This window comes from Betta splendens, chromosome 17 (genome assembly GCF_900634795.4).
Source record: "Betta splendens chromosome 17, fBetSpl5.4, whole genome shotgun sequence".
Classification (NCBI taxonomy): Eukaryota; Metazoa; Chordata; class Actinopteri; order Anabantiformes; family Osphronemidae; genus Betta; species Betta splendens.
In genome coordinates this window covers 11,078,652-11,102,105 of record NC_040897.2, presented here as the reverse complement: position 1 = coordinate 11,102,105, position 23,454 = coordinate 11,078,652, and the positions used below count along the sequence as shown (strand labels likewise).

Genomic DNA, 23,454 nt, shown 5'->3' with positions numbered 1-23,454 from the left:
ACCGCACATCAGCAGTGACAACAACAAAACAGACAGCAACAGAGAGGGTGTTAGCGTTGGTAGCTAGTTGAGATAAACAACCGGTGCTGTGGCCTGTTTCTTATACCCTCTCGGCTGGAGTTTGCCAAATTAGACATTTATTGAACAAAAGTATGGTTGATTTTTGCAACTAACCATGGTTGTCATTTTTTTTACTATAGTTTAGTCTGGCTAGTTTTAGCTAAGTGGCATGCTAAGCGAGCTCTATGTATGCCAAGCTAAAACAGCGTAGCTAGCTAGCTTAGTTGCTAGCTTTGTAGCTAGCAAACTCGCCTAGCAGAGGTGGAGATTGAGAACAGGGGGATGCGGCCAAAGTGAGGTAAGGCGAACGAAAACGTTGGTTTCATTATCAAGCCTGCAATCCCCTCCTCGTACGAATATAAGTGATATAATGTGGTGTCAGCTTCGTTGGGTAATGTTATTACATTTGTCAAAATCATCGACGTTAGAAATAGCTATGCTGCGCTAGCCTGGCAGCTTTGTGAGCTAATAGCCAGTTAGCGTAGTCAGTGGATTATTGTTATTGACTAGCTAGCTTGCTAACAGCTGCTTGTGGCCCCTTTGGTGCTGTAAGCACGACTAACTGGAGGCCTAGGGGTTAATATCAACACCGAAGTGCTCCATGTTCTGAAAACAACAAACAGAAACATTTTCACTCGGACCACTTTGATTAATACGAGGCCCATAGACGTGCAGTTTAACCGCCCTTGCCCACAATTAGCCATTAACTTGATATCAAACAGCCTGTTAACGAAACTTTGCTGATGAGGTGTTTTATATTGTCTAGCTAACAACAGGCAACGGTTTTAGCCACAGTTAGAGCTAACACTCTTTGTATCGACGCCTTTAGGCTCAGGTTAAGCGTCTACTAATGTAAACACTACGTTATGTATGCTGGAGGGTGCGTGAGACCAGAGAATTGGGCCATTTCTCGTATATCAAAAACTAGACAGTCGCTAAAAACAAAGGACACGGTGACTCAGCTGCTAAGATAGGTATTCAACAGAATAGAAGTTGAGACTTCGAAGTGTGACCCTTACTTTAACCAAATGTAACGGCGTGAAATGTTGTAAATGATGTCACACAACAGGCTTTGATAATGATAACCTAAAAACCTAATTATAGCCTGGGTTGCAACACAGGTATTACTTAAGTGTCTTTATGGTTTTGTGCTTTCATGAGCGCGTCAACTCTCAACATTTAACTTCAATAAGTCAGATTTTAAGTTCAAATGCTTTTGTTATAGTATTGTTATATTAACTTGTTTGTGTTTTTTGTCACAGGTTGGCCTTGAATGACTAAATGAGCAAGATAGGCCAGTGCGAAGAACTCTGGGAAATTCAACATGAAGTTGTATGTGTTCCAGGTCAACAATGGCAGCACACTGACATTTGACACCGATCTTGCTGTTCAAACGTAAGTTACTATTACTTTGGTCAGAAATAGTTTTCAGTATATTTTGGCTACTTTATCCTGGGTATTTATGTCTTTGTGTCAGTGTTCTGGAACTTAAACATGCAATCCAAGCCAAATACAAGATTGCAATTCAACATCAAGTCCTTGTTGTCAATGGAGGGGAATGTATGGCAGCAGATAGAAGAGTCTGCAGCTACAGTGCTGGCACTGTAAGTTTATTCAGTGTTCATATGTTTGTGTACCTTTTTAAAGTTATACAGGTTACATACAATATGTTATTCTCTGACTGTTAACATGTTATTTTATTTAGGAAACCAATCCCATATTCCTGTTCAACAAAGAGATGATCCTGTGTGACCGGGATCCAACGATCCCAAAAACCACCTTTTCCATTGAGAGTGAGATTCAAGTTAAGGTGGAGGAGTCTCTACTAATGCCAGCTGTCTTTCACACCGTTGCCTCAAGAACACAACTTGCCCTGGTAGTTATTTTCATTTTTGAATTAAATGTTACTGTTATGTTACTAATTTTTTAAAGGTTTGTCTGTAACTGAACACAACTTTTTCTAAACACAGTACATTTCTCAAAATTAAATGCATTTCTTTAAAAACAAAACTATGCAGGTGATTGTAATAAACTTTAAAATATGGTTATAATTAATATTGCTATTTTTTTATCTCCAGGAAATGTTTGAAGTTGCCAAGAAACTTAGCTCTTTCTGTGAACGTTTGGTTCATGATGAACACCTTCAACACCAAGGCTGGGCAGCAATTATGGCTAATCTGGATGACTGTACTCTGTCTTATCAGAAGTTGCTCATGAAATTTGAAAGTGCATATACAAATTACCAACATGACTTAGAAGAAATAAAGGTGAAACTCACAAAGTAAGTGTCGACTAAATATTATATTTTGCTTTAATGTGCTGTAATCTCATCAGTGATGTATTTCAGATGACAGAATACCTGTATTAAGTAAATTATTTACAATGTTGGTTAATAGATGTAAGGATAAAAGTGTGCAATTAATGCATTACTCAAAAATAATTAATGTCGTAATGCATGTTTTGTTATACTTGCAGATTGGGGACTGCTGTTGCTGTAATGGCAAGGATACCTTTGCTGGAATGTTTGACAAGGCACAGTTATAGGGAGAGCATGGAAAAGTCCAGTTCAACCCCAGAAAAAGATTCAGACGAGACGGAAGAAGAGAAATCCACTGACTCTGTGCTTTGCATGAATGATGCGCAGAAGCCCTCCAAGTTAAAATCATCCTTCTCTGCTTCGAGGACAGCCACTTGTGAGCCAACTGATGACCAGGAAACGAATGAAATTACTGACAGCGGTGGGCTTAGAGCTGCATTATTGGATGACGAAGCTCCAGAGCTTACCAACCCTTCGTCTTTCAATGTCACACTGTTAGATTGGATCAATGTACAAGATAGACCCAATGATGTGGAATCAGTTGTGAGGAAATGCTTTGATTCTATCAATAGGGTGAGTAAAAATCTATGAATAGACATGTTGAAATAGCTTCCTAAACACAAAGCTTAAACATCTTTATTTATTGAAATGTTGTTTCTTTCAGCTTGATCCCCGGATCATTCAACCCTTCCTCACAGAGTGTCGTGACACAATTGCCAAGCTAGATAATCAAAACATGAAAGCCATTAAAGGACTTGAGGATCGGCTGTACGCACTAGACCAAATGATTGCAAGCTGCAAAAAGTTGGTAAATGAACAGAAAGAACTTGCTCAGGTATGTGCATTGAGATGGGATATACCGGTATTTTTAATTTAAATTCCCTGTTTTTCATTAATTGTGCTTGTATCTTGTCTTGTACAGGGATTTTTAGCCAATCAGAAGAGGGCTGAAAACCTGAAGGACACATCTGTTCTGCCTGATTTGTGTCTAAGTCACACCAACCAGTTGATGATCATGCTGAACAACCACCGGAAGCTGCTAGACATCAAAAAGAAGTGCACCACTGCCAAACAAGAACTAGCAAACAACCTTCAAGTCCGACTGAAGTAATTCTGACTATGCACTTACAAATTTACATTTAAGTTATTTCATTTGTTCTGGTGCGTTTAGGCCTTCTGATTTATTTATGTCTGTAACTTTGTCCATGATTCTAATTTAGATGGTGCTGTTACGTGATGCTTCATGCAGACCAGGATGGGGAGAAGCTGCAGGCTCTACTCAGACTTCTGACAGAGCTAATAGAAAGAGTGAGAGTTGTGGAGGCCCTCAGTAGTGTCCCCCAGATGTACTGCTTGGCCGTGGTTGAAGTTGTCAGGAGAAAGATGTTTATGCGCCACTACAGAGGGGTTAGTGTGTAATCACTCTTAATTGTGTATGCTTACATATAGTGATACAAAGAGGAAAGTTGTTATGCTAACTTATCACAATGCTTTATTCAAGCTTATTAGCATTTGAAACTATTGTGGTTGTTGAATTATAAAAGTGACCGTTAAGAGAAAAACTCTTACTTTGTTGTAGTAAGGTTTTTATTGTAATTCTTTTTAGTGGGCTTATGCACTTGTGAAGGATGGGAAGCAACTCTACGAGGCAGAGAAGTTCAAAAGGGAATCCTTTGGGAAACTGTTCCGTAAGGGTATTTCTGTAAACTCACCTTTTGATATGACTGTTCTCAAAATAAAGTGTGCACGTGCATCTGATGTTTGACCTACTTCTTTTCAGGAAAGTCTTTCCTCAGAAATCGCTTGTTTAGGGGACTTGATTCATGGCCTCCAACTTCATTTTGTGTAAGTTAGATAAGAATGTCTTAAGACCATTTTGGCAGTTGTCTTCACTGTATTTTAACGGGTCTAATAATTTTCTCTCTTCACTATTGTTCATAGACACGAAAGCCCAGAAGGTTTGATGATGAACTTCCAGACATCTCACTTGAGGACCTGCAGTACTTGAAATCTTGTTGTCCTTTAGAAGTGCAGCCTTTCCTTATGTAAGTCAATGTCCAAAAAGACGCTGTAGTTATATAAAATTAACCAAATTAATATTATGCTATATATAAGTGTTGCACTTATAATAGTCATCAGTTTCATATAGACACTATGCTGATCATAGTCTTACTGTATGTAACACATTCCTGTTTATTCTTGATGGTCAAATTCACCATTGTTTTTCAGGGTTCCCACCATGTGTGACTTTCAGCCTTTACATCACCATGTGGAAACACTACACCAGCTGGTCCAAGCAGCGCAAAGTGTAGATGAGATGTCTCGAACCATCACTGACCTGCTAAGTGAACAAAGGGTAATAGCAGCTTCACCAGTCCAGCCTAACATCGTTGTTAGCGTTTATCTACCAAACTTTAAAATTTTATTGCATTTTATCAATCATGGCTAAGATAAAGAAAAGTATTAAATGATACACTACTACAACTGTTGAAACTGATCATTGATCTTACATGTCCAAAAATGCGATTTGTGCTTTGAGCTTGTCTGAGCTTTGTTTGAGCTTTGACTTGAATTCAGTTATTTGACTGACCTGTACTCTCACTGTTGTCTTTCTAGGCATCTTACAGCCAGAGCGCTCATAGATCAACTGCATTCACCCCACAGTCTGATAGCATACGTGGCAGTACCACATCAATGTCCTCCAAAACTCCTGCCTCTCTCAGCCTTCAGGGACCCAGCTACCATCCCATACCTGTTCCCGTCCCAGCTCCACTAGAGGATCTATCTCCCGACAGCATTGATGCACAAACATTTGACTTTGAAACCATTGGCCATCCAAACATGGACCCAGTGTTGCAGCAGGGCTCACTGGATCTGGATTCTCTAGCAGAGAGCCCTGAATCTGACTTTATGTCAGCTGTTAATGAGTTTGTAATTGAAGAGAACTTGACCTCTCAAAACCCCATAAGTGATCCCACTAGCCCCGAGATGATGGTGGAGTCATTATACTCCTCGGTTATCAATGCTATTGACAACAAGCGTATGCAGGATACCACAACACTAGAGAGGGAAAACTCCAGAATCACTTTCCTCAAACAAGTCATTGACAAGTATCGATCTGCTGCAGAGGAGTCCCATTCCAACATAAGAAGTGTAAAGGGTGATCTTGATCACTTACGGGGTCTAGTTTTAAAAGAACAACATGACTTCGCTTTTGTTCTCAAAAGTATGACCAGAGACGTATGTGACATTGTGGACAACATCTGCCAGACACATGAACTGGAGTTGAAGGAGCAGCATCAAAGTGAGCTTTTGTCAGTACGGCAAGAGCATGATAAGCAGGTTCAGACACTAATGGAGGAAAACCAAGTGAATCAGAATATTGTTAAAGATGTGCAACGGGCAATGCTTGAGTTAGAGGGGCTTATGGAGCGCAAAGAGAAAGAACTTACGCAGTTTGAGAATGAGAGAGAGCGTTGGGTTCAGTCCGAGAGCAACCACACGGACCAGATCAAAACCCTGGAGCAGATGATCAGTGATCAGTCTGAAGAGATCAAGATGCTCTCAGCACTGAGAGATTCACTGACCAGCCAACTTGAGCACCTGCATTTTGAGATTGAACGTGGCCAACAGAAAATTCGGCAAGAATTGGAAGTTGCTGAGAAATCTCACTTAAATGAGCTGCAGGACAGATTGAAGCAGGAGCACAGGGCAGAACTGGAAAGCATCACAAAGAGTAACTGTGAGGCTCTGGAGATTCTGAGCGCTGAGAACATTGCAAAGTTAAGTGAAGCAGCTGATCAGCACACATGTATGCTAAGAGAAAAGGACGACCAACTGAAGAACTTGGAGATCCGCATGACTGAGTTGGCGGAACTCCGCTGCAAATTAGAGATGGAGTTAGCCCTCAAAGAGTCAGAGACAGAGGAGATTAAGCTCCTGTTTGAGGAGACCAAGATGCAGCAGGCTGAATCAGTGAAGACCCAGGTAGAGGATTGTACCAAAGTCCTTAGTGAGGAACTGGCAGAGGTCAAAAAACGGCTTCAGGTCAAAAACGAGGAATATGAAGTGGACCTAGCCGAACTTAGGACACTCATGAGGATTGAGAAAGACCACTGCATTTCAGAGCTGGTGGACAGACACGAGGAGGAGACGACTTTGTTGCGCAATAAACTTTTTTCCATGGAGCAGCAGATCCAGAAAGTTGAGAGTAACCACGCTGAGCAGCAGCAGGAATTCAGCACGCAAGTGGCTGCTCTAAGTGAGGAAAGAGAGAAGCAACAGATTAGTTTCCAAGGACTGGAGCAAGAGTTGAGGACTGTTGTCAACACTTTGCAGGCAGAAAATGACCTGCTGTCTAAAAAGCTAGAGCAACACAGGCAGGAGGTAGAGACACAACAGTCTGCTAAGGTTGCATCACCAGATGCCTTCAAAGAGTTAGAGCAGCAGAAGGAGGAAATGGAGACGAGACTGTTAGACAAAATTAGACAACTTGAGAATGAGCTTCAGGAGAGACAATCTTCAAAAAGGTAAATAATCACACAACAGACCAGACACACGTATTTTTTTAAGATTCTTATATTAAGCTTTGGGTAAGTTGCAGTATGTCTTACTTTGTATGTGCTCACACCTTCACATATCATAAAAAGCTGTCAGAATTTACAGTTAACTGTGTGTATTTCAGTGAGGAAGGCCGGTCTCTGTGTGCTGAGGGCCGAGCAGATGCCCCAACGCCTCTGTCTCTAGACTCAGCACTACAGGAGAGGCTGCAGCAGGAACGGGCCTCAATGCAGTCTGAGATGGAGCTATTAGAGAAGAAGAAAAACGAGGAGATACAGAATCTCAAGACGTCACTAATCGCAGAGCAGCAGGTTTGGAATTTCGCTGTAAAGTGTCAGAAGGCAGTTTATGAGACATTGTACATACATATATCATACAGAACATTTGCTCTGTTTCCAGACAAATTTCAACACTGTTCTAACTCGAGAGAAACTAAGGAAGGAGCAGATCATTAATGATCTCACAGAAAAGTTGCGGAAAGTGACTCAACAGCAGGAGAAGGACAAAGGTGAGTAGGAATGTGCACTGAAATAATCCACTGATGCAAATAGCGAAGACGCTGCAGACTTGGCTAAAGACTAATTGTAATCATGCCTAACCAGCAGCACAGTGTTATTTTACCACTTGCTGCCATATTGCAGAAACAGGCCTCTATGCAGTTGCAGATATTTCATATTTGTGTCCCTCTCTGTGTGTTTTCCTTTTTTATTTATCTTCCTGCAGCCCTGATAGAGACTCTTTCCGAGGATCGGGCCAGTGTCATGCAGGAGAAGAAACACTTGGAAGAGGAGCTGAACCGCCTGCGCAGCACTACGCTGGTCTCGTCTGCCTTCTTCACTTCTAACCCGTCCGCTCAGGAGGTCATGGAAGCCGGAGCAGCAGCGCTAACAGCTCGAGCGCTGCCTGTTGCGGGGGCCTGCTCCTCTGAGCCCATGGCTGAAGCTGAAAGACTGGCATCTGTGGCGACCATTAGAGATGATGAACATGTTGATTCAGCAGTGGAAGCCAGCATGGTGACAGTCCAGTAAGCATCTTCTCTCTGCTAAATACTGTGACTATGACAGGATGAGTAGTACTGATTGTCCAGTTCACATGCACAAAATGAATCTGGGCAAAAATCAGGTCTAATCAGTGTCTTAACCAATTTAATACATCGATATGCATTTGGCCAGACGGCGTATTGTCCCTTTAGACACATTTCACAGCAAAAACCTGATGAGTCTGATTTGTACAAAGGATTTACTGTCCTTTTAGCAGATGATGTGTTTTAGGGAATTTATTAAATATTTGAGATGAAAGTATTCTGATTAACTTCACATACCAGATAAGTGAAGCTAAATTAATTTTTATCAGACTTTTAGTTTTGTTCAATAAGATATCGAACATTTTAAGATTATTATTATTATTATAGTTTCAGAATTAACTAGTGATTTTAATGAATGCTCTACATATTTTGAATGAGCATGTCTTGATTTCCTGTTTTCTCATTTACAGTGAAAACATCATGATTTCAGAGGAAAAACAACGGATACTTTTACTTGAGAGGGTAATTACACATGCTGTATCCACGATGCCGCATTCAATGTTTGCACAAACGTTATTGTGTGTTTGTTCAATAAAATTTAATATGTTTCAGACTTTACACATGAAGGAGGAAGAAAACAAGCGCCTAAATCAAAGACTGGTCAGTTCATCCTCCTCATCACTAGGAGCTGTGTAACACCTGCTCCACTAGGTGGCAGTAGCATCAAAGTGTTAAATCCTGACCCTGAAGGCCAAAGAGCTTAGATCCATTTGTCCAAAGAGAATCATAGAAATAAATATTGTGAAACTTCTAGTTTAAATATTTTTTTTCTTGCACCTCTCTCATAAGACAAAAGTTTAGCCGGAGGTCATTTGTAGTGAACACTGCTTCCTCCTGTCTGTTCAATTAGTAATATTGCTCTACTGTGTTTGTGCAGATGTCTCAAAGCATGTCGTCTGTGTCGTCACGGAATTCAGACAAAATCGCCATCAGAGAGTAAGTAACCAATATAGACACAAAAAATAAACAAATGGCCACAATTTAATTGTGGATGTGATTTTATTGTGTTAATTAAAGCTGGTCACCATTCCATACAGTATAATTACACATTCATATACAAAAACCAATAACTTAACATGCTGTGTTTCTCACTGTTGCAGTGTTCATTCATTCATTCCTTTGCCTCCTTTATGTTTTAGTTTCCAGGTAGGTGATTTGGTTCTGATCATCCTGGATGAAAGGCACGACAACTACGTGCTCTTCACAGTAGGTCCCACCCTCTACTTCCTCCACTCAGAGTCTCTCACTGCACTGGACCTCAAACCAGGTCAGTCTCACCCTAAAGAGATCATTTATATGGTTTAAATATGTATCAAAGGAAAAAAAAATTTTTTAATATTGAACATTTCACACTTGTTTTTGCTACAGTTTTATGTTAAAATGACTATTTGATGAGGCCAATTAATTTTTGTATTTCAGCATCAGGGACCTCAAGGCGGCCATGGGTGCTAGGAAAGGTGATGGAGAAGGAATATTGCCAGGCAAAAAAGGTGCCGTATTATATATGTGTTTTAGTTTCAACTCTAACACTAAGGAGTAATTAACTGACACATTTGACATGGTCCTGTAGAAATCTTTGTATGAGAGTTTGGGCTTAGCATTATTTTTGTGACTTTTGTGACTAAAGTTCAATTATTATTATTATCATTATTAAACCCTGTCAGTGATACTTTGCTTGTTTTTTTTCTTCCCCCCCAGGCTCAGAACAGGTTCAAGGTTCCTCTAGGAACCAAGTTCTACAGAGTGAAAGCTGTTCCATGGAACAGAAAAGTATAATAGCCAAGTAATGAGCTAATGTATATTTATATTGCTTAAATTTTAAAGAGAAATTCACATCATAATTTATAACTTGGAAAATGAAAGACCTTACAAACGAGAAGAATTAAGATCATCATCATGCTAATTTTGAGTTTTAGTTTAAAATCCACCCAGTTTGTTTTCTTTTTAACCCAGATTTGTTATTGTGGACCAAATGCTATTAATCTTATTAGGGCATTGCCCTATATACTGTGGCATTAAGCCATTTGACCTGTGTGTAAAATTGAACAAAATTTGGATGTTAAATATTAGTTCTCATTATCAGCCTTTGTCCTTTTGTGGAAATTACTGTCATTATCAGCATAATTAAAAGAAAATCTACATTTATAATAAATGTTTATGGAGGAATGTTCATGGCATGCATATTGATATATTTTCTTTGATTTATTTATCCAGATAAATGTTGTAGTTGGAAATGTAGTTAAAGCTGTTTGTTACTCTCAAAGCAGTTTGGCCCTCTGTCAATACTGAACTGTACATTACGGCCGACTGACGGAAACAGTCGTCTTTGCAATCCTTCAAATGCACTTTCAAAAACGATGCTTTTGTTGATTTGAAAAGGGAAGTGATTGAGCTGTCAGAACTAAGTAAATATATCAGCACAAACTTCTCACTGTCATAGAAAATTGATATGTAGAAAGGAAAACTTTGTGACTGTGTTTCATTATCAGACATCATTGTACATTATCCATCGAATCACACATGTAACAATAAATGACTGTATTGTAAAAGATAGAGTTTTGAAACAATAAAGGATTGATCCCAAACATACTCTGCTCTTTCATTAGTGGAAATTATTTCCAAATATTTCAACAATTTATTATTGACACTTCATGAAATCTGCCCAGTGCTATAAGGGAATCATTAATAATAGAAATATTGGAGATAAAATTCTTCACACCAGTCAGTTTTTATAATTAATTGTTATTACCTACAACTTAATTGTCAGTGTTTGTGTTAATTACTATGTTTTCAACCCAAATACAATAAAAAAAAACACATTTGTCACTTTTAACGTGTAAATAGTAAATTGCTTTTTAATGATGCTTTTTGCTGGGGGATTCAGGAGTCAGCGTGGAATACACTGTATAGTGTATTCATTTGATTTATCATTTCTGCTTCTGTGGAAACATTAATGTTGGCACGCTGCTGCAGGAAACAGACTTCAAAAAGGCTTCAAATCGGGGCCCAAGAACGATGCGGCCCTCATGGAGAAGGAAGCCCACCAACATCACTTTCCCAGTTCACAGCGGGGAGCATAGCAGCTCTCTGCCGAGCACTCTCTACCATGTGGGTCTAGGGGTGTTTTAACAATGTTTAGCTCTATTTTCTCCATTTAGCATAAGCCTGTTGTCACATTTGGATGGCTCCTTCATAAATTGATGGTGTGATTCCTACAATTTCGGGACAGGCCTGAATGACAAAATATGCAACACAACATTCGATACCGAGGTGGCTGGCAAGCACCAACCATGTGCACTGGACAGGCTCTTAGTGTAAATGTTTACAACCCCCCACTGAGCTCAGTGCTGCTGAGAGTCACTCTCATCAGGCTGAATGGGATTTAACATTGCCACGTGTAGTCTCTAGCTACTTCCACCATTAAAATGCCTTTGACTTGCTGTCAAACTTCTTTCTACAGTGCATCACGACTTACCTCCTTTATCCACAAACTGGTCATTGTTAGCCAGAGCTGATTTCAGTGTGGTCTGCAGCTTTGTTTTTTGTTATAACATTTACTTTACCCTGAATTTATGATTTAATATAGCAAAAAATGCAACGATAATATTATTTTAGAAAACACACCAGAAACGCAATGGTGTTCTATTTATTTGGCGTTCATTAAACCAGGGTTTGTTCCATGAGGACATGAGAAAAAATATAGATTCTAAGTAAAAATGAATAATCATCATAAAATATAAATCAAGTTATATTCTACAGTAAATGGATACACACAGAGTAACACACCTTAATCTACTGTACAGACACGTTTTATACAGATTTAAATAAATATATATTTTAAAAAACAAAAGACATTTTAAGAGATGATTTAAAAGACAACAACCATGCTGTTAATGTTGAGCTGACTTTATCATCATGAGAACCTTTCTTAATAAATATAAAAAAACTCTCTCTGCACCTTTAATATTGGGCATTATTAGTGCAGAGGCTTGTAAGACCTAATGTTACTTAATACTAAATATGCCTTTAAATAGTTTTTTAGCGCTAGGAATAACAAAGCAGATTCAGGGAGGAACCTGCCCAGCTTTAACACCACCTCATTAACAATATGCAAAAGTGGAAAAGTGACTTGTTACAAAAGCATCAATTCAATGCGAATACTCCTCAATAATCGTATAATAACAGATGCTTAATGCAGCCTTCAAATAGCATCAGCTGAAATCCAAAGACATTGTATTAGCTTTTCTTTGCATGTCAACATATGCTGCAGGCACAAAATTAAGGTTTAGATGAGTAAACGTGAAATATCGCAATGATGTCAGCGACGACTCACAAAGAATGTCATACAGTCTCAGATCTTGCCCTTTGTAACTGATAGCTGGCGTATTTGAAGATAATACACAAGTTGTATTTGATTTTCCAATATCTCTGACTCTATACTGGAGGGATGGAGCTGCAAATAAACAAGCATTATTTGTCGAATAAATATATGCATGAACTTCAAATGATGGATAAATGAAAATAAATAGGGAAGCCTTAACGTAACATTTATATTTTCGAAAATCTAAATGGAACGAGTGTGTTGAAGAGGAGCCAAGAGGCATTAAGGCTGAAACTGCAAACCAAGGAGTAAATCGACTTAATGCCATCACATTTCCACCCCATTCAAACCTAAGAAAAGGGTTAGGGAAAGAGATTATGTTATATATCTGCTGTCAGGGACTGAAGAGACCAAGTGGAGAACTTCACCTAAACAGAATGATGATCAAACAGACATGCTTTAACAGACATGCTTCATAATCTCATCCGTTATTGTCCCCTCTGTGCCTTGACTACAGGTTCGGTGGAAAATCTTAGACAGGGGCAGATTAAACGTGTGATGAAATGTCTGAGAAATATGTGAGAATGCGCAATATATGGATGGTTGATTTTCTACCCACATGACGAGCATAATCACTATTAGTAACACATATCCACATAAATATGATAATTCAAATTTTAAACACGTTTATTGGGTTCATATTGGAAATCATCACCATCTGATGGCATAGTTTTATGGATAATTACCGCCACAGAGATAATGCAGCATTTGAAAGGGAGGCTTTGAGGCTCCTTCACTCACTGGGAGGAGAGTGCGTAGGTTTAGTTCTGCGTCTGAGCCGTACCCAAAAGGCAAATGTGTGGAAAGTTTGGTGACAAGCATCCAGGCGTGCGGTTAACAAGATTGCATCTGGTGAGCAGTAAGTGGAGGATATAGCGTCACCACGTATTTAAAGGGCAAATTATTTTCACATTAAGTTCAATGCCATCGGTAATCCTTCCAAATATAGACAGAACTATTTCATTTTCACCAGAAAATAATTATTAACACCCTATAGTGCAAATCCCATTAATTTAGTACGTGACACAGTTTTTGATTCCCCACCACCAAACAAAAAGGGAGAAGAATCCAGTAAACATTCAAATCTGTTGTCTTATTTTGGTAATCTGGCTGCTTACTGACAAGTAAATAATCAATAGAAATAGTTGTGAAGTGTCTGAAAATAGACGGGCGATTTAAACTGTAACTAACAGCCATGCATTTTCCAGCTGCAGTGCAGTGTTGAGGAAATGACACCAGCTTTGATGGGTTGTATAGCTTTTGAGATGAGCCTCTTTATGCCGCTTGCAGTTCCATTATGGCTTTGTTCGAAAGCTTGTTTACCTGCTGATAACATACACTGGTGGATTCAGGAGCACCGATCCAAAATCTGCTGCCAAAGTCACTCAAGTCTCATTGTACTGCAGGAGGGGAAGAATGAAATGTTTATGCGGAGGGGAATGCAAATGCTAAATGTGAAATCAAACTATGGGACCAATAAGGGATCAGAACAACTTTGCCAGGTTTTATTTTTAGCCCAGTTGCAATGCTAGCTTTGTGGAACACTCTTCAGTTTAGCCTCTGTGCATCTGTGCGCTTAGGTTCCGCTCAGAGGAGAAATGCGGTTCCAGTTTAACAAAACGCCCAAACTGCCTTTTCCAACGAGGTGGGGAAGAACATAATGCGATTCTATCGCGCCGCGCGTACGTGTAATTAAAAAGAAACGACCCACCTGACTGGAGAATACACCTGATTATGGGACTGTTTGTCTGTGATAATATTCAGCATCAAATAAGAAGCGGATCAAAAAGCACTAATCAAATCTCATCGTTGAATATTTTTGGATTTCACTGTTAGAAAAGCGACGGTCTCGGGTCAAAGGAATCGCCTCTTGGTTTGCATATTAAAGAGAGTTTGCTAGACCCCTGTTAGCCACGCATCCCCATGCAGGCAGGTCTCCAGGGGGCCATCAGGGCCCCACAGACGGGCAACTAGGGGGCCAGGTGACCCTGTCTCTGAGGTTAGCAGGAAACACTAAAGAGGGATGGGCAGGGAGCTGAGGAGCCACTGAGTGCGAGTGTGCAAGGCTGGTGATGGCAGCTGTCAATGGTTTGGAAGGAGAAGCAGACAGATTGTGCGTTCTGTTGGTGCAGCCAGTTCGCCACCTGGCAGGCTTTTCCTTGTTAGAACTTCTTGCTGTTTCTGTTCTCATCAGAGAAATGTTTTTCCTCTCATCCCCCGTGTTCAGTGGAAGTTAAATTTGTCAGAAATGCTTAAAGATGTTCAGCGAAATGCAATTGTTTAAAGTGAGCGGGCAGAGCTCCGGCGCGCTAAAACCGGTTCGCTGAGTCTTGTCTCTCCACGTTGGGCCTCGTCCTGTTATCTGGGCGCGTTCTCGGGGTTCTGCTCCATCAAAAAAATGGAACTTTCAAATCCCGTCGCGGCCGCAAATGCCGCTCCGCGTCGCTCAGTTGTTGGGAAAAAACACGCTAACGTAAACCACAACAGCTTAAAAGTACATTTAAAAATCAAATTTGGCAGTCGGTCCTTGTTCCAGCGGGATTAAAAAAAAGTCTTTCATTTGATATAAATATATGCAAAGAGAGTGGTGTGGTGATCTGGGTGCCAGAGGTGGCGCTTTACTCTGGATATTCTGGCTTGGGCCTGTAAGGGACATAAATTAACATGAATTAACACATGCATGCAATAAGAAAATAATTAATTCAAGTTATCAGTCACCTCTTCCATTCCAGGAATCTGATTGACAAGATAAAGTAATGTGCAAACTGCTTTTCAAAGCTAACAGCCTGGAGCACCCCTCCTATTAGTTAGTCATTCCCTCAGTATCACACCCGGAATCTGTCATTTCACAATTTTCTCCTATAATGCATATGTGCCGCTCTCACCACTCCACTACAGCAACTGCCATCTAACAAGTTGACACAGAGAATGATACAATTCACGTCCAGTATTCAGTTCCATATACAGCGAGCATCTGAGGCAGACGGGTCAAGAATATGGTACATTCTGTTCTCTCTCAAAATCGCTTCTCCAGGACTCGAGAGAAGGTCGACGAGGCTCCCGTGACGCCGTCCAAACGCCGGGGACAAGTTTTCAGGCTCTGAAACAAAAAGAGTAGTTGAGTTTAGTCCGGATTCACATCTGTTTGCTTTGCTTTGATTTGACCTTCCAATTGTCGCCGTGTGACAATAGGTAAAAGTGAGGAACAATAGATAGCGTGATTTGAAATGAACAAAGGGTCTGTGTTTGGTGGTGAAGTTCAGTTTGCCGCAGCCGTCGGCGCGGCGGCGTTGGCGTCGCTTCCCGTATTTCCCGCGGCCGCGCGCGCGTACGTGCCCTTTCCCGGGAAGTTTCATGTGCTCTAAACGCAGAATTAACGAGGGGCGGCGCCGCCCGTGCTTCTGTGGCCGAGCCTGGCAGCGGCGCAGGGATGTTCCCACATGGATGCGTTTGAATGAGACTCGCCGCGCTATTCAACAGGAGGAGCTCCATCTTTTCAGCCTGGTTTGTGGGTTGTTGTTTTTTTTTTAAAGCTTCGTGTGTCCCGTCGTCTCACAGAACCAACACGTGACCGGTCGCAGATAGTTTGATAGTAAAGTTAGAGCTGCTTTAGCACCAGATAATCGGGTCCGTCCATCCCCCTGTTCTGAGTTCTGCTGCATCACACTCCAACTAACACTTCAGACAGTCATTGTAAAATTTAAAAAAAAACTGCAAAAACCCCCAAACTTATTCATCAGGCAACAAGAACTGAAGTCTTCTGATTTTAAAAGCTTTAAGGTTGAGACTTGCTTAAAAAGTCGATCTATGTAGAAACATATATAGAAAAACTCATTAAGGCACAAGACACCATGTTATTGTTAAGTTACTGGCTTCACAAAGACTATTCTGATGAAATTTTAGGTAGTGATCATCTGCTACATTCATCGTATTGTATGTCATTGATTAATAATGAGGTTTTTGCTCCACCACCAATAACAAGTTGAGCGTTCGCCTCAAAGAACACTGTCTGATTCCAACACGTAAGTGGATGTTTTTCCCTCTTTGACTTTATTCGCTTCGCTCCTTCCCGGCGGCGAACGTGCACAACAGCAGTTCTGTTGCGCGAGCGCGGTGTCAGGCCGTCCCCGTCCACGCCTGCCGGGAACCCGAGCGCAGGCCGGCACATGGCCCCGTTTGTTCACCCCCCCCCCGCGCGCGCAAAAGAGTTATGCTGTCTGTTTTGAATGGACAGCGTTTTTCTTTGTGCGCCCGATCAAAACAGAGGGCAAAGTTAGTCAGCAAGTTGCATAGCTTCTGCATTCTGGTTCTTCGAGCCTCTTTTGTATGAAGTTTAGCACAATGTTTTACACAGTGTGTGACCTGAATGGCATGCTGGAGGTAGGAACGCTTCTCTTTCCCCCCCGACCACCAGCTAGAAAGCGGACGAGGCGTAACTTTGCTATGGGACCGGGCTCATTTGTGTTGTTGTGGCAGGAAAAAAAAAAACAAGTAAAATGCTCATACGGGGTTAAAAGCTCAACTAGAATAAAAATGACAGAGCAGTGTTGCTGAAATATTTATATGCTTTTATCTGATCTATTTCCTAACCACAAGGTATTTGCCTGTGAATCCCTGGCACTTTTGATATTACCTGAAGGCAAATGGTATATAGATTTATACAAGTTATTTACAACAACAGCCAAGCCATTCCTCTGGAAACTAGGCTGCAGATCAAAGGATTGTTTTGATCTCTACTTAGCATATTTGTTTAACCTAGCCAGTGATTCTGAAAAGTGCACAAGCTTTTCGGTGATATGCAGAGCACCCTTTATCCGTCTTTTTCTTCTGTTAGCTCTGGATTTAAATACTTTCTGTATTTAGGAGACAACTGGATTTGCCAGCTTTTGAAATTTAGTTGCCCACTGCTAGCAGTCTTGGCACTCAGAAATAGATAACTAGGTATGTTCCACTGCTAATCCTGATCGGCCTTGTAATAGTATTTGCGGACTGTACAGCACTCAATTAGGGCATAATGTGCTATTTTTATTTCCTTTAAGTTGGATTAAATGTGAAAACATGTTTGTTTCTTTCTCGTTCTCCATTCTGCGTTTCTCTTTTTCTTTTTTCTGCGCCGGTACTTTGCAAAGTATTGTTTTATACTGTTTCAATCGGCGGCACTCTCTCCACACAGGACTGCAAAATGTCAGGAGAACAACAATGTCCAAGCGCTCCCTCACAAAGATGCCAGGGCAATCAGGAAAATTTCTGGAATGCTTAAGAGAATGCATATGCACACAATGCCCTAATTCTCTCTTACTTTGGGTTTGGGAAAGATGAGCCCAGGTTTATTGAGAGCCAAAAAAGGGGGCAGATGGCTCACAAGAGGGATAAACCTGGGAAGTCATGCTGTAAATGTGTTTTACAGAAAACAATGAAAGGAGCGGACAAAGCGATTGTGGCAAAGTCCTTTGGAAAATGGCAAAGCAGCTCTCTAAGGCCCAGGACCATGGAGAAGCCGGATGAGCTGTCCGAGGAGAGTAAGGAGGACAGCCTTTCCAACTGCACCTGCGAAGCCCCCCGGCTCGGCGAGAAACCAGTCGGTAAAAGTAGCCCCTCTCCTCGCTCCGCGTCCGCCGTTCGGCCGCGTCTCGCGGCTTATTCTCGTTTTCTTGTGGCGATTTTAATTATTACTGCGGCGACTTGTTTTGTGTGTGTGTGTGTGTGTGTGTGTGTGTGTGTGTGTGTGTGTGTGTGTGTGTGTGTGTGTGCGTGTGTGTGTGTGTGTTTTGCCTGTGACTCTCTGGCCTGCCATATCCGGTGAACAAACAAACCACATTGTTGGGCAGGAGAATTCCTTTTGAGGGAAAGTGTGTCTCCGATGATACAGTGTTGCCAGAAAAAGACAAAGCAAAAAATAGCAAACACAAAAACAGTCACAGGTGCATGGGAAAAAGAGAGAAGCGAGTGAATGGTCACTGCGGTCCCCAGGAGGTCTTTCAGTGTTAGCCAGTGCGGTGGGTGGACTTCTGACAAGGATGCTGGTGAGCAGCCAGGTGGAGTGTGTAACTGAGAAAGCTCCTGTTTATTCCTTTCACATGCTAATGTGGCTCCTATGCGACTTTAATGCGGCAAAACTTTTACTTGGAGTTGCCGTTTTGTGTTGTCGCGGCGCGACAAGGTCTCGAGGTCTCCTGGTTGTTTCACGGAACCCAGACGAGGCGGTCGGACCTGAAGGCGGCGTTCAGGCGTAACAGGTCCAAACGCGCGGCCCTTTACATCCAGGAACCAGGCAGAAAGTGACCCTGTGTGTTAATAATGAGCGAGTTCTGATCCTCTGCTTGGATCTTATCTGCAGTCTGTTCCGCTCCATACTGTGTTGAATGTTGATATAATATCTCGCAGAACATTTTTTCTCATCCAATGCTGAAACTCCTCTCGTGACACTCAGTAACATGAAGCCTAAGTCTCCATCACACACACCGAGCTCTGAGCAAATGCACCCCTGTGTGGACAAAGTAAGAACAGTAAGTTTGGGGCCGAGCGGACGGAACCGCGCCTCTAACGCGTTCACCGGGTCGACCTCGGGGCCACGAAGGCCGCGGGGCGTCTCTCCGCGCACCTTGCGCGCGCGCACGGCCCGCAAATAGCCTCAAAGGCAGCGCATCTGCCATCTGCACTTCCAGGAACTCCTCTGCATAACCATTAAAACAAGCTGTCTCAGAGGACGGCACTCGCGTTTCAGCCTCAACCCTGAATTACTGCGCGTTCATTATAATTATAAGGGAGGAGTGTTGCCAGGCCAGGCTGCCGAACGAACGAACGAACGAACGAACGAACGAACGCCAGGTGCACACTTCCATAATCTGCCATTGGAAACAACGCGGAGCATTAACAACGGTATCTCCGTGCTATTCAGCTATTAGTTGACTTTGGCGCCGAGGCTGCGGCGCGTATCAGCCGCCCGGGCATTTTTCAGACACACAGGAAGGAAGTGCAATACTTTGTAGTGCTCCATTTTCCTAAGCCTGCTTAGGTTATGTGACTGAGCCATGCCGCTGTGTGAAATTTTATCCCGATACTGGCACTGGATCCTTGTGAGGGAGTCTTGTAAAATAGGTTTACTTAGCGCCTTTGCTGGCATTTTCCGAAGATAGCAAATGCACAAACACTGTCCATGATCGGATTAGCCGCTCGACAAAATGATGTAACTCTTTGTCTTTCTTGTGTGGCATAGGTTCCTCTGCTTAAGTTCAGTGGTCATCCTGAGGAGAATGGCGACATTAGAAATCCACTCACATCCTCATAATCCCTGCGTTCCGAATAGAATAGATGACAGCCTCGGTTAATCACTCTTTGTCACACCGAGCGTGACACGTGACAGCCCCGCAGTCAATGGCGGCGGCTTGGAATCCGCTAGATTCCCTCCTCAGATACACAACGGCGGTCCTTAATTAACACAAGTCCTAATTTGTGCGGCATTTAATTTTAAACTTTGCCCGATGTTCTCGCGCGGCGTTGAGGCGCAGGATTTAAATTGCATGTGATAAGTGTGAACGATTTTTTTAAGCACCCTCACAGAGTATAAAGTGCGCCATGCCAAGTACACAGAGAGCAGGAATTTGCACCTGAGGACATATAGCTATACATCCAGAGTCGCAAGGTGTGTCAAGACAAAATGTTAATTACACAATTTATGACAGGAATCTGTTGAAATATCTCCGTGGATCTGGCTTATTTACATTTTAATTACTACTATTACTTATTCTTATTTTTTGGATGTGACCATAGCAAGCCCAATTCCTCTCCTACACTAGAAAGAAGCAAAATGACTGTTTTCCACTGGAGGTTTAGATGCTTGTTTATCACTTTTAAATACCATCATCTTTGCTGAAATCCCCTCTCAAAAGAACCTTTCACTTGCTGGAATAAATTCAAATTAAAATTTAAATCCCTCTTTGCATTTCTTCAGCCTTTTTTAAAATAGCTGCCTCCTTTTAGAAAGCTGTTTATGTAGTGATCTGTTCATAATCCAGTTTGTTTCTCAACAGCGAAAAACACAGAAATCGTATTATCACTATCTTGGAGAGATGATGCGAGAAATCAGGAAGTATAAATGTCTGGATCTGGGGAAGTTTTCAAAGTTGCTAAAGCCGGAGAGTGTGGCAGCGAGCCTCTCGACAAAGTCGCGTGTGACGCCGCGATTTGCCTTGCAAATGCGCACAAGTATAAAGTACATTGTGCGGCGGCGAGGCCAAAGCGTTCGGGGGACCTTTCGCGGAGCCAATGCGAAGACGCGGCTCCGGTGACACCGCGGGAGAGAGCGACGCGTGCCGCCGAGCGGGCAGATTAACCCTTGACACCAGAGCTGACAAGTCACGCAGATCTCTGTAAACAGCTCCCTCTAATCTTAGCAGGTGCTTACCTTCCAATACAGCGGGAGAGAAACAATATCCAATCACAAACGTAACAAATATAAACAGGAGCGGCGCACATTTACATGCCATGCCTTCTGATAGCGGCCCATTTCAGACGGAAAATGACGCAGAAGAGGCCATAGGGAAATTTAATTTGCTCAAGCTAGATTGGATTTATTGTTTGAAAACAAATTATAATTGTGTCTCCAGAAAGTTAACCAAGATCTAAACAAAAGGAAATCAATGACCCACCCCCATTAATCACTCAAAGCCAGCTACTTGTGCTGAAGAAACTTACTTCATAATCAATTTCTTTGTTTTGCTCAAAGGCCATTTGCATTTTAGTTCATGTCAGCAAGCTTCCTGTATCTGGCGCAATCAAAAATTGCAAGCCATTCGTTTTAATGGATTTTTTTTCCCCCCCTCCTATTTATTCAAGTGCATATCTATGAATACTCAAGATGATTTTAGCTTGTTATGCAAACTGCCCTACAAACATTTTATAGACAGAAGAAAACGCGCCATCGAGAGGCAAACTTCACTTCTCCTCATTCTGCGCACGCCAAATCACAGGGGGACCTTTCGAATCTGGCTCGCGAGCGCTCGCCGGGCAGAAATGGCCCCCGTTAGCCGTGTCTAGACGTACTATTACGGCCACCGAGGTCATTATCAAAGCATGCATTACACACACCTGTTACCATTGTTTAGGCGCCCGTTTTGGCTGACGAGCCCGGCTCCTATCTGGCCTTTTAGAGGCGTGTCGGCTGCATTGTCTGCCCGCCTGAGTGGAGGCGATGGGCAGGGACCTCCAGAGACGCCCCGATCTGGCCCTAACCTCTCAATGACACCACACAATGAGAGCACAGCCCTTGGACTATAAAAGGCCGAGATCCACTGACCAGTCAAGCATCGATTTCTCAGACGTGAGTAATCAGATGCTCTCTTTTTAAGGGCGGCTCGCGCCGTCGCCGCCGACGACCGGTGCTTTTCAGGTGGATAATTTACACAGGCGCTGATGAAATTCGCCCCCTGTCGCCGAACGCGGCGGTGACCCACATCTTACGCATCCTGGTCGTGTTGTTCGGTCGTAGTTTCGGGTGCGAACTCAAATATAACCGCGCGCGTCTCAGCCCGAGCCAGAGACACACAACGTCCTATATTTGCTTAAAGAACATTTCAAATGTTATTGAAGTGTCTTCAAACGACATTGAATAAACATATTGTGAGGTTGCCCACGGTCACACACAGATTGCCCTAAAGGAGATCGCTGGGAAGTAATCTAATCATTTCTTTTAACTGCAGCGCAGTGACATGTAGTGTAGATAATGATCCCCATGAAAAATGTACTGTATTTTCAAAAGAATATCCCCTGTCTGCTGACATTAACATAAAGATAGTTCTACATCCTGGAGCCATATCAGCAACATGTACTTATGTGTGGTTCCTCATATTTGCATATGCAAATATTAAAAAAAAAATAATTAATTCAGTCCTTTTATGTGACTTTCTGTGATGAACAAGCGGCATCAAGTGGTTGCACAATGAGGGTTCAGCACCGCCACCAAGAAGCATTTGTGTCATTTTAGACCCGGCTTAAAGCATTTACAGCTGAAATTAACCACAGTTTAATATAGATTTTTACACGTCCATCACGCTCAATGGCACGGTGTGAATATGCATTGTTTTTGTGTACGGGCTGCCACGCGCAATTAGCCGCGCGGCGCCGTGCCGTCGGTGGCGCCGGGCGCCGAGTGAGGGGGCTCGTTGAAGTTCTGCCGCTGACATTTTGATCCCGCGCTGCATTAGAAGAATTCAGTTAAACCTATTTGTGTAGGTTTCACAGGAGGAAGGTATAGTGCTGGAAACAACAGGGTGCTGTGACACTTCACTTTGCTTACATAATTTACAGCAGAATGCAAAAAGCTTTTAGACACAGATGTGACCCATTGTAATACCTTTCTAAATGCAATCAAACACTTTCTACAAATATGAGCAGGACTTTTTAAATGTGAACCCTTGTTTGACATGTAATTTTGTCCAACCCACTCCTCTTTCATTTCTCCATCAGCTCTCTCCAGTTATGCCCACATTTTCAGTTGATGAAATAGCTTGACAAAACACTAGTTTATGTTCTGTGTCGGCTCTGAATGAGACCCCCCCCCTCTCTTTTTTAGAGATCTGAACAGATGTTAAGGCCAAAAGAAAATGTTCCATGTAATGGTGGAGTAGCGTGTTCTTCTCTTACATTTTGTCAAGATTGCTTTACACCACTCGCTTCTTTCGACGCTTTCTTCTCACTGTAATAACGTCTAGTTGGGAACATGAAATAATCTCTCCCAGTACAACCTCATTGTCTGCATCAGAGCATGTTATTTGTTAAGATGCTTAGATAGATCATTCTTTACGTTCATATGTTTGTGTGACTATCAGACCCAAGCGCTGGCGAGAGGGGGAAGAGAGCGAGTCTGCTCTCTTTGTACGTCTCTTTCACCGCGTACCATGAATTGGCTCTTGAAGACAGTTAGAAATTAGACTTTCAAATGAGGCATTAAACAAGGTGATGATCAACTGCCAAACCTTAAGTAATGATATTCTCCATCCTCAAGTCCCCAGCCTTGCATAACCAAGTGCACAAATCACAGAAAAAAGACCTGAA

The 23,454-nt window shown here is 42.1% G+C and overlaps 2 protein-coding genes and 1 long non-coding RNA gene across 7 annotated transcripts in view; 2 read left to right on the top strand and 1 right to left on the bottom strand.

The window, feature by feature from the left end:
- Positions 1-10,610, top strand: rb1cc1 (RB1-inducible coiled-coil 1). Of its 3 annotated transcripts, none has more exons than XM_029132023.3 (23): positions 1-358; positions 1,323-1,455; positions 1,538-1,664; positions 1,766-1,936; positions 2,139-2,341; positions 2,536-2,950; positions 3,042-3,212; positions 3,300-3,484; positions 3,598-3,784; positions 3,984-4,065; positions 4,158-4,222; positions 4,319-4,422; positions 4,607-4,733; positions 4,994-6,906; positions 7,062-7,248; positions 7,337-7,445; positions 7,661-7,961; positions 8,432-8,483; positions 8,574-8,621; positions 8,899-8,957; positions 9,161-9,288; positions 9,441-9,511; positions 9,720-10,610. In XM_029132023.3, the coding sequence occupies exons 2-23, from the start codon at positions 1,385-1,387 to the stop codon at positions 9,795-9,797; spliced, it is 4,854 nt and encodes a 1,617-aa protein (XP_028987856.1). In that variant the 5' UTR covers positions 1-358; positions 1,323-1,384; the 3' UTR covers positions 9,798-10,610. The 3 variants fall into 3 exon arrangements, with proteins under 3 accessions (XP_028987856.1, XP_040924100.1, XP_040924101.1); XM_041068166.2 differs by having other exon boundaries at positions 3,984-4,071; XM_041068167.2 differs by lacking the exon at positions 1-358 and adding an exon at positions 371-451 and having other exon boundaries at positions 3,984-4,071.
- Positions 10,611-11,661: 1,051 nt separating this feature from the next.
- Positions 11,662-23,454, bottom strand: part of LOC114845217 (uncharacterized) — a 44,304-nt gene continuing 32,511 nt past the window's right edge. For both annotated transcript variants that reach the window (XR_003783831.3, XR_005896908.2), the window contains exon 4: positions 11,662-15,502. This is a non-coding gene — a long non-coding RNA (uncharacterized LOC114845217). The remainder of the gene's footprint in view (positions 15,503-23,454) is intronic.
- The window catches only part of st18 (ST18 C2H2C-type zinc finger transcription factor), a 37,360-nt gene continuing 30,550 nt past the window's right edge, over positions 16,645-23,454 (top strand). For both annotated transcript variants that reach the window (XM_029133124.3, XM_029133123.3), the window contains exons 1-2: positions 16,645-16,782; positions 17,810-17,984. In XM_029133124.3, the coding sequence (XP_028988957.1) occupies positions 16,729-16,782; positions 17,810-17,984 (229 nt within the window). In that variant the 5' untranslated portion in view covers positions 16,645-16,728. The remainder of the gene's footprint in view (positions 16,783-17,809; positions 17,985-23,454) is intronic.